The sequence below is a fragment of the Centropristis striata genome, chromosome 11, assembly GCF_030273125.1.
Source record: "Centropristis striata isolate RG_2023a ecotype Rhode Island chromosome 11, C.striata_1.0, whole genome shotgun sequence".
NCBI lineage: Eukaryota > Metazoa > Chordata > Actinopteri > Perciformes > Serranidae > Centropristis > Centropristis striata.
In genome coordinates, this window is record NC_081527.1 from 31,193,916 (window position 1) to 31,209,200 (window position 15,285).

The window sequence follows — 15,285 nt, forward strand, 5'->3', positions numbered from 1 at the left end:
TATATATATATATATATATATATATATATATATACACATATATATTGATATATTGTCCATTTTACCACATACAACAATCTATTTTCACCAATGTGCAATATAAAATTACTCTTTTATTTGTATTATAATTATGTGTCGTGCTTATAATGTATCTATATTTATGTATGTACATAATGTCTTTTATTTATATTCTTTCATCTTTGTTACATCTTTAACTTCTGTATCTCAAGTTGCTGTGATGAGTGAATTTCCCAACTGCAGGATAACTTAAAGCTCATGAACACACCGAAATCTTCCAAATTCTGCACAATCCAAGGAGCACTTGAATGCACCACTATTCTCTGTAAAGGATGACATCACTCTGAGGTGCTTCCATAAAGGCTGCTTTGTGTCAGCACATAAATAAAATGATAAACTGAGGGTACAATATATGATTTAATGAAAATTTGTTTTTTTTTGTGTGTTTTTTTGGTGCGGCAATTAGTCTGTACCCACTTCATTTTTAACTGGAAACTCTTAAGGCTAAAATATTAGTTACATTTCAGTCGACGACAAAAAAACTGGAAAAGAAGCAATGTTTATTTCTTCATCAAGGCATCACAATTGGTCATTGATTCCAGCCGTTACATTACAACAAAATTAAAACCTTCCTGCGTGTTGACACAATTTTTTTTTATTTTTAGAAGTTATCATTCAAAGAAACCTTGTGAAAAAGGTACGAACCAAAAAGAGTGCACAACCAGAGTACCAGCGCATTTTGAGAAGATTTTCAGACTGGATTTTTCATTTTTTTTGGCAGCTGATCGATATGAAATAAAGTGTTTGCCAGCCGCGCCGGACTCCTTGGGGAAATTCTTCTTCTCCACACAAATATCACAATATGTGAAATTGCAGTGGGTCTACAACTACATACACATGTAGTCATATGTGTACTGGGACTGAACAATATAAATATTTAGGGTTGTCGTCAACATCCCAGAACCTAAAACTTATCAAAATACTTCACCACACGTTTCCGGATTTTGCAAAACCTTAAATTTAAATTTCAACTACTTGTTCAATGACTCAAAAAGTGGTTTCTTCTTATTAGAACTGATTGATAAGTTAACTACATTTACAGAGAAGACAGTATTGCACATACCATCGCAATCTTCATACAAAGTTCACACACTCATACCGGTCCGTACACACTGAATCACACTCAGTCAAATGTACATATTCACAATCATACACACACGCTCAAAATAATGCTCATGTTTAGTGCCTATCCCATGACACAGTAAACAAAACATTCTTTAACAATAAAAAGGGAAAACAAAAACCTAAAACAAAAGAAATATAAACATCTTTTGCACTGACAGGGCCTGCTGGTGCCTGACCAGTGTGTTCTGACCCTGATGAGTCCAGATCCATCCAGGCCAATCCAGTCCAGTCCAGTCCTCATGTCACGCCTCACCTCAGTGAGTCCATAAACATGGAGTCGTCGTTGTATTATAAAAAAAAAAAAAAGCCTCTGATGTGGCTGCTGCTGTGTCTAACCGGTCCGTGTACCTACTTGTGGTGTGTTTTTAAAGAAAAGCCCCTGTCCATGTCTGGGTGGGATAGAAGTAGTAGTTGTAGTAATAGTAGTAGTAGTGGTCGTGGGCTGGCGTCCCCTCAGTCTGGATCAGTAGGTGGCGTTGGCGGGCTCCCTCCCCGAGCTGAAGAGTATGTCGGCCTTCGAGCTCATGAAGTACGTCAGCAGGAGGGATGTTAGCAGCACCGCCACACCCACGCCGAGGGTCAACATCTGAAAGAGTCAACGGAACAATTAAATCTCAAAAACCCAATTTTTTCTTATATTTTTTTCTCTTTTCCATGTGTTTTTAACTTAGTTAAAAAACACATTAACATTAAAAATAAATTAAAGGAATTACACAATTTATTATAGCAAGAAACCGGAAAAAAGAGAAATCATCACCAGATTTCTACAGTCCAGATGGCCCTTGAAAACATCATGTGTAACAAACAATTCCATGAGAAAAATAAACAAATCTAACCCTTAATAAGGGATATTTCTTTATTCTGTACGTCATTTTAAATTCTGCCAAAAATAAATAATTTGCTATAACTAGATCCTGTAAAGAAACATTAAATTATGTGGGTCTCACTGTAGCTGTCAAACAATAAATTACTCGAGTGAGACCAACAGTGAGGTGACAAAAAAAAAATCACAGAATCTTCGACTCAATTACAGGATGTTTACACAGAGCAGAGAGGCTGTAATATGTAAATAATCCAGTATGAACAACATGGGGAGCCTCCATGCAAATCTTGGGTCTTTTATTGTGAAGAAAGAGTTTACTTCTTTACCAACCAAATATTTAGCAGCCATAAAGGAACCTACACAAAGTCTGCATACTAACAGGATTCAATTAATGTTGAATAATGCAACAATAGCACCAAATTAAAGTTATGTAAGGTCTATTAAATGTAGGAGGCTGGGAGTGTGCTGCTTCAGTAATACATTTACTTCTCACACAGAAAAAAGTGTGCTAGCTTCATCACTTCCCAGACCCACTTCAGTATGTGAGTAACCACAGGAAATTCACAAAGCATTAAGTCTTCGTAGAGCTGCATGAATCAGCAGAGTGAAGAGAAAGTGAGTTTACCTCCAGGTCGTGACTCGCCACCAGGAATATGCGTCCGCTGATGGACTTCCACCGGGACTCTGTCCACGTGGAATAGTCTTTGGAGGTGTACTCCCGCAGGTCGAAGGCCGGGGACAGCGCTTTGGCGAGACGGACCGTGGAGCGGATGCAGAAACCTTCCCTCTTTGTGCTGTTGGGAGGAGCAGCACCTTGGACCCACATGTAGTAGTACATCTGAGGGAGGAGGGAACATAAATATCATTATTTCTTTACAAAATGGGTAAAAGTCGTGCAGACAGCTGCAATAGAATTCCTGATGTACCTTTATTTTATATTTATCCAGTTATTTTTTACTTTTATATATAAAAAATAATTACATTTTTAAGTCCAGACTTTACAAGTTGGTTTCCTTTATCTTAAGTTATATCTCATGTCGTCCAACTGTAATTAAATTGTATATATTAAGTTGAGCTCATAACATTTCTAGAGTGAAAACAACAAGTGGATTATTTGGAGATAATCTGCCACTATATTGATACCTGATTAATCATTAAAATCAATTTTCAAGAAAAAAAATACTATAAATCTGAAGTTTTTAGTGTTGAAAATGTGACAACATAATGCTTCTCTTTGATTTAAATGACAGCAATAATGATATTTGTATTATTAACTGTTTGTCCAACAAAAGAAACAAATCTAGAAATTTGTCTTGCAGAAAACATTTTTCTCTTCTTTGACTTTTAATAGAATAACTGTTATTTAATCAATTGGGACAATATTTGGTTGATAAAATGACCGATTAATCCATAATGAAATAGTTAACTATATATTTTTCGTTTTTGTGTTTTTTTATTTTTTACTTTCTTTCATATATATATATTTTATAAAAAGAGATTAACTTATATATTTGAGTTACTTTCTTGGCTTTTTGTAATATTCTTTTCCCCCTTGTTATACAATTTGTCTCAAATAAAATGACCAAACAAAAGTAAATTAATAAAAGAAAGATTGGCATTACATGTTTGTTCTCTTTGTCCTTCTCATCTTCTCTCTGGTTCTGGCAGTTTTCCTGGGTCACGTTGACGGTGGTTCCAGTCAGGTTGGCCAGCAGGTGCTGCACCAGGAGGGTCGGCTCGCTGGGCTGCTGGTGCACGCCGACGTAGAAGTTTGTGGGCCTGTCAACTTTAATAAAACAATAAAGACAAACAATAAGACAGAAGACATTACGTTTAGTGTTTGGAATTGATACAGCTACAAACAATTTAAATAAAAGCAACAGTAAATATAAATAAGTATATCATTTAAGTACAGTATTTTAGTATAATTTCATACACCTAAAAAAAAAAGACCAGCTTGCCGTTTTCCCGACTTACCCAGGTGGCTCATGAGGTCAGAGGGGATCAGTTGCTGGAACCAGGAGTTATTTGACCGGACAAGGAAACCGTACAGCATCCGGGTCACCTGACGGACAGAAAACAGTCAGCCAAAGACACTGCGCTGTAGAAAAAGTAGAGCTCTATCCAGAAAGGCACCAGAAAAAACACTGTTTGTCTAGCAATTACTGATACCATTAATAAACAAACTGCAGGTCAGCTTCAAAGACTTTTGTGTGACGCTGCCTTTTATCAAATCAAATAATGAATCATTACTTACACTACCATGTAGTCTTTCTTTTTCCATTTTATCTTGTTCATTTAATTATCTTGGCTCATTAATAATGGCTTTAAATTGTATTTAAATGTTCTTTTATAATGTGTTTCTTTTGTACTTTGGTTTGATGCTTATATAAATCACTTTAAAAAGCCTTGTTTATGTAATGTGACATTTAAAAAAAAGTGCCTTGCCATGCCACAATAAAATTGAAAAAAAAATCTGATGCTGTATAACAGAAGATAATCATTACAGGCTTAATAATTTAACATAAATGAGGAAACAAGAATATTTTAAACATAAAGTACAGAAATATCATTCAGGAGTAGAATGACTGGAGTTCAGAACAGATAGATAAACAGGAATAGTGAACTTGTAGATAAGAATTCCTACATAAACACTTACTATTTGAGAGTCTGCATTAATGTTGGTCAGCTGGGAGTCGGCTCCTCCGGCCTGTTTGAACAGAGCCCGGGCCACCATGGTGGCCACCTCAGTCAGAGCCTGCAAGATGCATGAAAAAAGAAAAACTTTATTAGTTGTTTCCCAGCAATATCTGTGGGAAATTCTCAACAGTAAATTAAATAGTGGCACCATGAAGACAGCTTAAACACTGCAAGACAAGTCTGGACGTGTCCAATAAGAATTGACTGAGAAGTAAGCAAACAAAGACAAAGAGTGATGGATGGTGATCAACAACTGCTGCTCACAACTCCCAAACATAGAAAACAACTATTAAAAGCAGCTGTAATCTAGAAAATAAAGGGATGGAACACTTATATTGATCCATAAGCCTGAGACTTTGATGCCTACTTAGATTTTTTTATATTTTTCTTTAATGTACAAAAAGAAACAATAAAAATTTGTTTTAATGTTGGCTAAAAAGGTGATCAGTGTATAGGGGATGAATCTCCTGTTCAACTGTGAAAATCTCTGATGTCTGATGATGTCACTTTAGAGAAGAAGAAGAGGGACAGAGACAGCATTTGTTGCAAAACTCCTTTCTTTGTAAATGTTTAACTATTTGGAACAACTGTCTGCTCCTGTCTTTGCATGTTTTAGTTTTATTTGCACAGTTTGCTCCTGCTCCTCCTCAATAATCTTCACCTTATTTTGTCAGTTATTGTTCTTGGCCTTGTGTTGTTTTTTGTATGAAATGTGAGTTATAAATAAATTGCACTTTAACATATAGTAAACCTTCTGTTTGTATTATAATGTACTGTATTTGACACAATACAGGAAAACTGTCCTTTTTACTACTTTATATTCATGTAATAAATATACAAAAAAGGTCATAATAACCATTAAAAAAACAACAACACATGATCAGTATAAGAGGTTTCCCCTGCGATGTGATTTTTGAGAATGTAGAAAAACTTAGCCTTAAACAGTATATTTTACTTTCATTAAATATACTATATTTTTATTTATTCATCTAAATGGTAAAATGGTAAATGGACTGCACTTATATAGTGCTTTTATTTACACTTTACACTGCAGACTGCGCTCATTCACCCATTCACACACACATTTATACTGGTGGCCGAGGCTACCAGGGCACACTGGTTCCACCTGTCACCATTGGGAATTCATTCACGCACCGCAGCATCGGTGGGCTATTTGGGGTTCAATATCTATCCCAAGGATACTTCGACATGTAGGCTGCCATGGTCAGGGATCGAACCACCAACCTTCCGATTGGTTGACAACCGCTTTACCAACTGAGCGCAGCTGTTTTTGTTAAAGAGAAACGATATTACGTCTGCCAAACAGCTGCTGTTAAATCAGGAGCAGAAGAAAGACAAACAGCAGCTCTGCAACTGCTGCATCCATCAGATACAGAAGGGCAAGTGCAGCAGAAGTTGCAGACTAGCTTTGCAAAGATAATTTAAGAGTCCATGAATATTGCTGATTGTCAGCTATACCTTAGCGGTCTCAGTGAGAAACTCCAGCTGCTCCTCTGGCGTCAGGTTCGGTGGGTAAGACATGTTCAGGTATTCCGCATTATCGTACATGCTCTCATAGAACCTGCACACAGAACAGGAAAAACAAATCAGCACAACATGCCAATTCCTCGAGGCAACACCGATCCTGTGATTGTAATTAAATGTAATAGCGTTTAATGATCGACTCACTTGTTGGTGAATGCAGACTTGTGATCCTCGATAATGACGCCAGGGATTGGCCGAGCTCGCAGGAAACGCTGGAAGGACGAGGGCGGGAGGGGCTGAGAGACACCCGGCTCATCTACTGAGACGCTCAAACCTGTGGCAGCCGACTGCAAGTTTTCTATGAGCTTCCTCACCTGAAACAGAAAATAAATATATAAAACATTATTATATCTCGTAGGGATCATTGTGGCGTTGTACAAGAAGAGAGTAAGTTCTTAAATATTCCCTGATACAAACCTCTTCATTGACACTGCTGTTCTTCCTGGACACTGGATCAGAGTGAAGCCACAGTTTGGAGTCAGCACGGAGCCCCACCTGCGGTGAACAAAGTCAACATATTGATATACTGCACACACAAATACATAAACATAACGTACATCATTTAACTTAAATTAACTGGGGGGTCAAGCACATATTCTTTACTGATACTGTTCACCATTTTAATGAATTATGTTTATAGTGCAGCTACAATTATTTTAGCATCAACATGTTTGATGTATTATACAGACTGTTTGTAATGTAGATATAATATAATAGCATGAGAGTTTTATAGTTAATTGTGGCTTCATGAGTAATAAAATGATTAATTTAACTGTTTAAAGTAGGGTTGGATATCAGACCTTAATATTTTTAACCCATTGGGACCTAAGTCCACCTCAAAAAACAGCCTCCAAAACTTCAGCATTGTTTCAAAACATTCTCCAAAACCTGAGGGTTTTCTGAAAAATTCCACAGAATGTCAGTCGATCGGCTAAAAATGCTGCTTACACTGAGGAGATATAAGTGGATATGTTGTAGTGGAAACACAGCATAATTATCATTAATTATAAAGATTTTGGGTACTGAAACCTGGGTAGTTTTGCTGCTTATTGTTATTGGAAACTTCCAAAGGTACCTCGCTATGTATTAAATTGTTTTATGTCTCTAAGTATTCTAAGTAAGATTTGTTAGCTGTTCAGTTTGATACATACAGTACACAGAAGGTAGACTGCAGTTTAGAACACACACCTGTCCAACCTCCAGGACTGAGTGAACGTTGTCCAGGTCCACAGCAAAGTTATTGTTCTCCATATCATACACCATCCTCGAACTGCCAATGTAGTCGAAGGTTTCCTGAAGTGAAAACAGTAGGAAAAAAAGTACAAAAGACATGAGTAAGGCTGGCAGCACAACATTTAATTTGGTATGTTTGTGAAGCACAATGTTGTGGGAAAAACTGACCCCTTGAAAGAAGGTGTAGAGGATGGTGCGGTTAGGTGGGGCCTCCTGGGTGGCATTTCTCAGAGCGTGAGCAGCCGCAAGCAGAGTGACAAACCCAGAGACTCCACTCTCTCCTCCAGGAGCGATGTCGAAGAAAAAGGACCTGCTGTCCAACTGAGGAGAGGAGAGGAGAGGAGAGGAGAGGAGAGGAGAGGAGAGGAGAGGAGAGGAGAGGAGAGGAGAGGAGAGGAGAGGAGATTCATAAAACAGACATCATATGTAGGTAAATAGTTCTGCTCAACTTGAAACAATCTATTTTTAATCACAGTATAATTCCAAATGTGACCTCAAACTGTGAGGAAATGCAGCCCTGTTTTCTTTTGGTTTAGCTACAGTGTATGTATGTATGTATGTATGTAATTATCATTATTTTAATTATCAGCTAATAGTTTAGGTCATAAAATAACAGATAATTAGAAAAATCCTGCCTGAAAACTAAATATGTTCATTTTATAATGACATAAAACAAAAAAAATGCTTTACATTAAATTAGCTGATTTTTGCTTTTTTTTTAAAAGAGCATTTTACAATTTAATGTATGTGTTTTGTTCTTATAGCTCTTGTTCTCAACAGCATAAAGTATAAAAAAAATATTTACACATAAGAATAAAGACATGAGCACTGAAACATTTCCTGTAACTGTTACATCATGTGGCATGCATTCCAAAGCACGGTAATGTTGGCATGGCTTTTCACTGGAAGGCTTTCAAAGTGAATGAGATCAGTGAAGATACTGGCTGAACAAAACTTCATGAATGCACATGCCAAATGTAACAAATATTAGATTGGTATGTTATGTACCATTATGAAGTAATAGTGTTGAACTAAACCTCAGAAGAAGAAGAGACTCTTTCCTGTAACCTACCCGAGCTGCAGCGATGACCACGCTCTCTCCGGTCTTGTGACCCTTTGCCGTGTTGTTGAGAGGCTTCGTGGAGGCCCAAACATTATAGTCACCCAGTGGGTCACAAACCCATTCTGATGGGAGACACAGAACAAGAAACAATATGGACTTATGTTAGATTTGCTCAAAAACAGTATTATCACTCACTGTTTTCCTTTAGTTAAAATTGATTTCCTTCCTGACAAAGTTGTACAACTCGGGTTAGAAACGGACAGAAAATTTCCAAGGAAAGTTATTCTTGGGTATCTGGGAATTTCTTGCTTTGAATTTTTTTGGTTGTTTGGTGAGTAATACACATAAAAAACAGTATTAGGTCTCATGGCATGGCACTTTGGTTAAATGTTTGCCTATTGATTTGCATTGAAACCTGCACTACATTCAGCACAGATTTTTCCATCACATGTCAGATAATTTACCATGCAGCATCCCATTAAATAGGAACTCAGTAAATTTATAACTCTGCATGCACATTGATTTCTTCCATCACGTGTGGGGCCGACACTTGTGACAACACTACAGCACTGTCTGAGCCACAGACGACAGGCTTTCATGTACATTTTTATTATTTTACTGGAGTGAATATATCTGATACTTTTACAGTATTTCAGTTAACCAGCAGAGCGTGGTTGATGTTATTTGAGTAGCTTTAATTTAGCCATTTCCATGTATTCTTTATTGTAAAAGGTTTATTTTATAAATGAGTTATTCTTTTTAAACCCCAAGGCTTCACATTGTTGGCTCAAGGTACCTTTGCCCGTTACATAACTTGCTAACTAGCTAACAAAAGACATGGCTCATTTCACATTGTGTATTTGATGGATTTGGAAGATTAATGGATTGTATCTGTTTATATATGGTAACATGTTTGTTTCTATCTGCATAAGGTATGGTAAATACAGCCTGAGCAAATAACCCCTATATCCCAATTGTGTTACAATTAATTCCCATGGAAAGTTTCCACGTTTAATATTTTCGGAATTTTGCAACCCTTTAAAAAATGGCAGAATATTCTATATGAAAAGTAATTAAAGCTGTTGTGTGACGTTTATTTGTGTTGTGTAAATACCTGGGCTGATGCTAAAGTTGATGTCATTCCTCCTCATGCAGGTGGTCGTGTCGGTGACGGCGGACATGTGGGAGTAGAGCTGCATAGCACACAGCGGGTACTGAGGGCTGCTGCCGTTCACAGCGCGGTTATGTGTCATGTAACACTGAAAATGGAGAAAATCGCACAGATGAAATCTCTTTGTGTGTGGATTTTTATCTCAAACTGTTTTTAATCCTTTGAACAAGCTGGAACATATACGACAAGGTCTGGTGTTCAGTGGCACACTGGCAGGTTTGGGCACAGTAATACTCTAAGTACCATGTGTGGGCCTAAATTTATCACTTTGACATTTGGGGATCAAACTTCAAACCAACGCTTTACAGAAAAGTTTCCCTCATCCACCCTGCTTCTTATGTGAGATGAGGAGAAACCACAACATTTTAAGCTCATAGAAATAAACCACAAGATGAACTCTGGACAGTCATTAAAATGCTTCATAAAACTCAAGAAGCCACAAAAACAATCCTTCACAAAACAATATAAGGAGTTTCACACAGACACAGTTTAAATCTAAAGTCCACCCTTATCAGCAAGCTGAAACTGAAAGTGGAGATAAACGGAAAATCGCTCGTCATGTTGAGCCCAGCAGCTCAGCCATGTTTCATGTGTTGTGTGAAAACATGAAGCCCACTGAGGAGGAGCACTATACGCACACAGAAGCACATATTCAAAACCTATATGTAATATGATCTGCCTGTTTTTGTCACATACAACAGTGGAAAAAAATCAGCTAATAATTTGTGGGTGCTGATCGTCTCAACATAATGTGCCACAACATGTCTGCTTAAGAGAGATGTTGATCTTAAGTGCGACAGAAGCAGCTTTACTGGCATGGTGCCTGACCTCAACCACAACCAGAACAAGTTCAGATCAGATTTTATTGTGACTGAATTGTTTCTGCAGAGGCAAAGGAAGGACAGCCATTTTGTGACAACAAGGTCAAACAAAAAGGTGATTGTAACAAGGGATTAACGGAAAAAATATGAACTTGAGTTGCCGTTACTGTCAAATTACCTGCCGTATGACCTGAGTGTCGTTGTCGTCTTTCAGAGAGAAGATGGGGAAGTCAAACTCCTCATAGGACAGACCGTTTCCCAAAGGGTTCCACTTCGTCACGTTACAATGTGCATAAATTGGATCGTAGTTCTCTGAATACACGCCTGAAGAAAATACACAGAGAGCGTGTTAGCAGCTGTAACACTAAAGCAGGCACTCATGAAATGCTACTGTATAACCAGATTTTTTTTCTAGTCCTGTAAATAGATTGAAGCCAAAAATGTTGTTGGAATCTAGCTCCTTTATGTCTAAAAGTGAGCTGCATGAAACATGACATAATTTATTAAAATGACTGATATGCATCTAAAAGATCTACAAAATGTATTTAACTGCCTTCTTAATCTGTGTCAAGTTGTACTGGAAATACAACTACGGTTCCAAAAAAGGTTGGGGCACAGTGAAAAATGTAAGAGAAATTTAAACAATGACTTACAAATCCTTTTTGACCTACATTCAATTATCTACAGTACAAAGACACAATGTCTAACGCTCAAAGCAGGATCATTTTGATTCCCCCCCCCCATACATACACTAATTCGGAATTTTATGCATACTGTTTTTATCCACGTTTTACACAGTGTCCCAGCTTTTGGGTAATCTTTGTTGCAATAGCCCTGTTCAGTTTCTCCATAAACAATGGAGTTGAAACATTTCTACAGCTTGCATGGGAACGTAATCTCCCAGTTAAATATTCTGCACAACTGCATAACAAAACATCTGATTCTTTGATAAAAAGTCAAAGATACAAGCATCTGTTTATTCAGGGGAGAAGCTAACTATGAGAAAAATTCTGTTATGGACGCTGCAAAGAAGCTAAATAGGCTAAAGCTTACAGTGTTGTAAAAAAAAAACCTGACATCATCATCTGCAGCTTTAAGCAACTCAGTTAGAGATTCTGGGATAATTTTGGATTAATTCAGATACTGTGGCACTGTGTTTTGTTAAAAAATTAAATGACAACGCATTTTAAATATGCAACAGCTCTGACTGAGTTCTTCTACATAGCAATTGTGACAGAAGCTCATGGGTAATGAAGTATTTATGGTTCACCTCCAAACTGATGCATGAAAAATTAGCTGAAATTAAAAAGTAAACTTGTAAATAAGATTTACATTAAATCATTAAGAGAAAAGAAAATTTAAGTAAAAAAAAAAAAGCTTTTTGGAAGCATTTTACATTTTTATTTTTTCCTATGATCATTTGCATTATATGCCCAAAACTTTCTCATCATGATAGAAAAAAATGATATAAAAGTCTGGTCACATGCCTTGAATTTATGGTATGTCTGTGTTTCAAAGACCACACTTGAAAAAAAAAATATAAAATGATGACACATGAATCTAGGTCACATGTGACTATAAAGTCACAACACTAAAATGTTCACAGCACATGAAAACCGAACCAACTCCAGCGTGTAATTTCATGCGATGCGCCCTCTGAAGATCATAAAACCACAATCAATTTCTGTAGGTGCTGTATCACCAGGGACATGTCTCTGCAGGCAAACCCTCACCCACCTGTGTTCTCGTTGGGACAGGTGGTGTGCGGAGAGAAGCCCTCGAGCGGGTTTGTGTTTGGCGCCACAACAGCAACGCCAGCCACTCTGCTGGAGCCGCTCTTCAGTTTTATCATGATGGATCTGATGGGACAGACAGGCGGCACGGGGCAGTGGAAACGATACGGGTACAGAGACAGGTCAGACACAGGTTTGAAGTGTGGTTTAAGTTTCTTTTTCCTCAGGGTAAGACAGGTATACTTTACCTAATGAACTGTACTGTAGATTTCTGAGACAGCTGATGACGAACTAACTTAGTTTTACTACTTAAATTCAATTCTACGGACTCATTAAACCACTAATTTTCCCTATTATTTAAACCATATACAGTAGCCGTTTGAACATTTTGATTTCTGACATGGTGAGACAGTGGAGAATACGCCACCCTGACTCCAATTAGGAACTCCCATAGGTACTCCCTCTGCAGGGTGAGACACACTAACTGTACCTGGTAAACAGCGGGGCCTCCAGGATAACCAGATAAGGAGGATTGGGACCAGAGCGCAGGACCCAGTCCAAGTTTTCCTCTGACTCGAGCACATGGAGCACGCCCACATTACCTGACAACTGGGCTGAAATAAAAATAAAAAAAAGGAAATTAAATACTAGAATCTGTGATGTGAGATACAGCAGCTGTACAAGATAAAAATGTCCTAAAGCTTATCTAATCGATGTGTGTCCAGCAGGCCTCTTCTCCATTACAGGAAAGGATGAAACGTTTTGCCGCAGCAAAGAGAAAACTGCTGCTGCTGCTTTTGTAGTACAACAACAGTACACTACACTTTAACAGCTTTAGATCATCACAGAATAAATCACAGAAAATGCCCGTTTTTTCTGCAACTTGTGTGCTTTTATCTTCTTCCTTTAAAATTCATTTTTGACTCACAAAGCCACAGAATTGATTTGTAGACTTCAAAAGCTGTAAGGACCTGGAGCAATCACACAGACAATTCTTTGAATGCACTGTATTTAGTACATTCTGTGGTAAGCATTTCACTCCAAATCCAAGTGAAAGAAAGACACTCAGAGGCCATGAGGACACACACTCTACAGTAAAATTGACGTGCAAATTGTAACAAGTATTTTTTTTACTTATCATGAGTGCCCCAGATCCATATTGGATCCCCATGACAAGCACTTAGCATCACTTTAATCTATTGCTTTACTTACACTGGCAGCCTATTTGATGTGTTGCATTCAGCAGACGCACACACGGGACGGTGTAATTGAGATGCACATATATCTTCTTTTCCACTGAATTACAGCTGACACCTGCAAGGGAAAAAGCACTTTAACAACTGCACAAGGAGAGCTATAAAACATCAAGGAATAGCAGAATTTCTGTTGCACATGAGTCAGTTTTAATGGTCCAGAAAACCCAAAATGAAAGCAACATAATTTATTTCTCACTAGAAAAAGTACTTTACTAATTTTAGACTTAGATTTTTCTTTTGAATACAGATAGGCAACTTTTCATATTTTCTGTAGAGAAAATCACAAACTGGTCTCTTCTAAATGGTGACAATTTGATCCAAAGAAATATTGTACGTTTACTTTAAATGAGATCATTTTGTATATGGGTCAATGCTTGCAATCTTTTGAGACTGTGATAAGTTTCATTTAACGGGCCAACATGCAGGTTTTTCCAATGGAAAATGTATTCTTGGACTGTTTTCAACCGTTGTCAACCTTTGTCACTACAGCGCTCAAAGTAACAGTAGCACCATTTATGTTAAATTAAAAACGTTTTGATTCTAACACAATGCTGTTTGAGTGGATGGCTTGTACACACATTTACTTAAAAAAGGTTAGGCAAGTTTTCCCACACAGAAAGTGTTTGTAATCTTTACTCAGGCTGTTTCTAAGTAATATTTATTTCATAGAACCACTTAAAAAAAAAATGAAAATACACAAGAAAACTGCAGATTCACTGATGTCCCTCAATTACATTTTACTTGGAAATATCAACTAATTAAGCCAATGAACTGGTTAAGTGAATATTACTTGGAACCAATGATTCAGTTTACAAAAACTGCTATTTTAAAGTAAAAGCAGTGAATTCGTATTTCTTTGTAGAATTTATATAGATGATTGAAATAATAATTACAGGGCCAAAAAGTATATTTTTTTCAGTGTATGCCGAATTTACTTGGGCGCCCTAAGGATTTGAAAGAGACTACATCTGTGGTTCACTTATGCTTTGTATGTATGGTGATAATCAACATTAAACGGCGACATATTTAAATGTAATTTGGCATGACGTTCAGCGTTTAATCCTCCGGGCTCCGCAGCGGGGGATCACGAGCAGTCACGCTGATGCTGGCTGCCCGTATCAAGAGAGCACAACCAATCTGTGAGTGTCTTAAAGAAAAGTCCTGGAAAAGACTGAATATAAAACAGGCTAATATTCATCCCCCAACTTCCACTTGATGGAAATGGGTCAAGAATTGCTGTAACACCGAACCCCATTGTGAAACTTGTATTAAAAACCCGGCAGTTGTGATTTAAGCCAAACAGGGCAGTTTTTGCTAACGCTGACTAGCCTAGCATTCGGCTAGCTCCGAGCACAAAGAAGTCAGTCAAGCTAACCGCCTGACCCAGAAACACCCTCCGCTCACAAACTAATACATGGACATGAAAATTGATCATTGATGGGATACAACTTACCGAGGAAAAAACTACAAACTAGCAAATTAACAATCCATTTGACCGACAGCAGATCCATCTTCCTGGTTTGAAAAGCAGAAGGAACAAAACAGTGGGTGTTGACATGGAAAACGTCCGGGTTCCGCGATTTGGTTCCGCTTCCCCCGAAAAGAGACGGACTCATTCAAAATGGCAGCTCTGGATCCTTGCAGCGGGCGTTATCAAGCATTTATTTATTCATTTTAAATTATGTTAATGTCAGGTCAAATAAACGTACATATAATCAAATACTTAATCTAATTCCA

The 15,285-nt window shown here is 37.6% G+C and overlaps 1 protein-coding gene across 1 annotated transcript; it reads right to left on the minus strand.

The window, feature by feature from the left end:
* Positions 1-561: 561 nt before the first annotated feature.
* On the minus strand, positions 562-15,163 carry ncstn (nicastrin). Its single transcript, XM_059344159.1, has 17 exons — positions 15,002-15,163; positions 13,505-13,606; positions 12,783-12,906; positions 12,297-12,418; positions 10,738-10,883; positions 9,682-9,826; positions 8,577-8,689; positions 7,673-7,825; positions 7,460-7,564; positions 6,689-6,766; positions 6,416-6,585; positions 6,206-6,308; positions 4,686-4,784; positions 4,004-4,091; positions 3,649-3,812; positions 2,652-2,864; positions 562-1,789 (listed from the first exon to the last, which is right to left on the minus strand). Exons 1-17 carry the CDS (start codon positions 15,057-15,059, stop codon positions 1,667-1,669), a joined length of 2,106 nt encoding a protein of 701 aa, XP_059200142.1. The 5' UTR covers positions 15,060-15,163; the 3' UTR covers positions 562-1,666.
* Between the last annotated feature and the right edge of the window lie 122 nt (positions 15,164-15,285).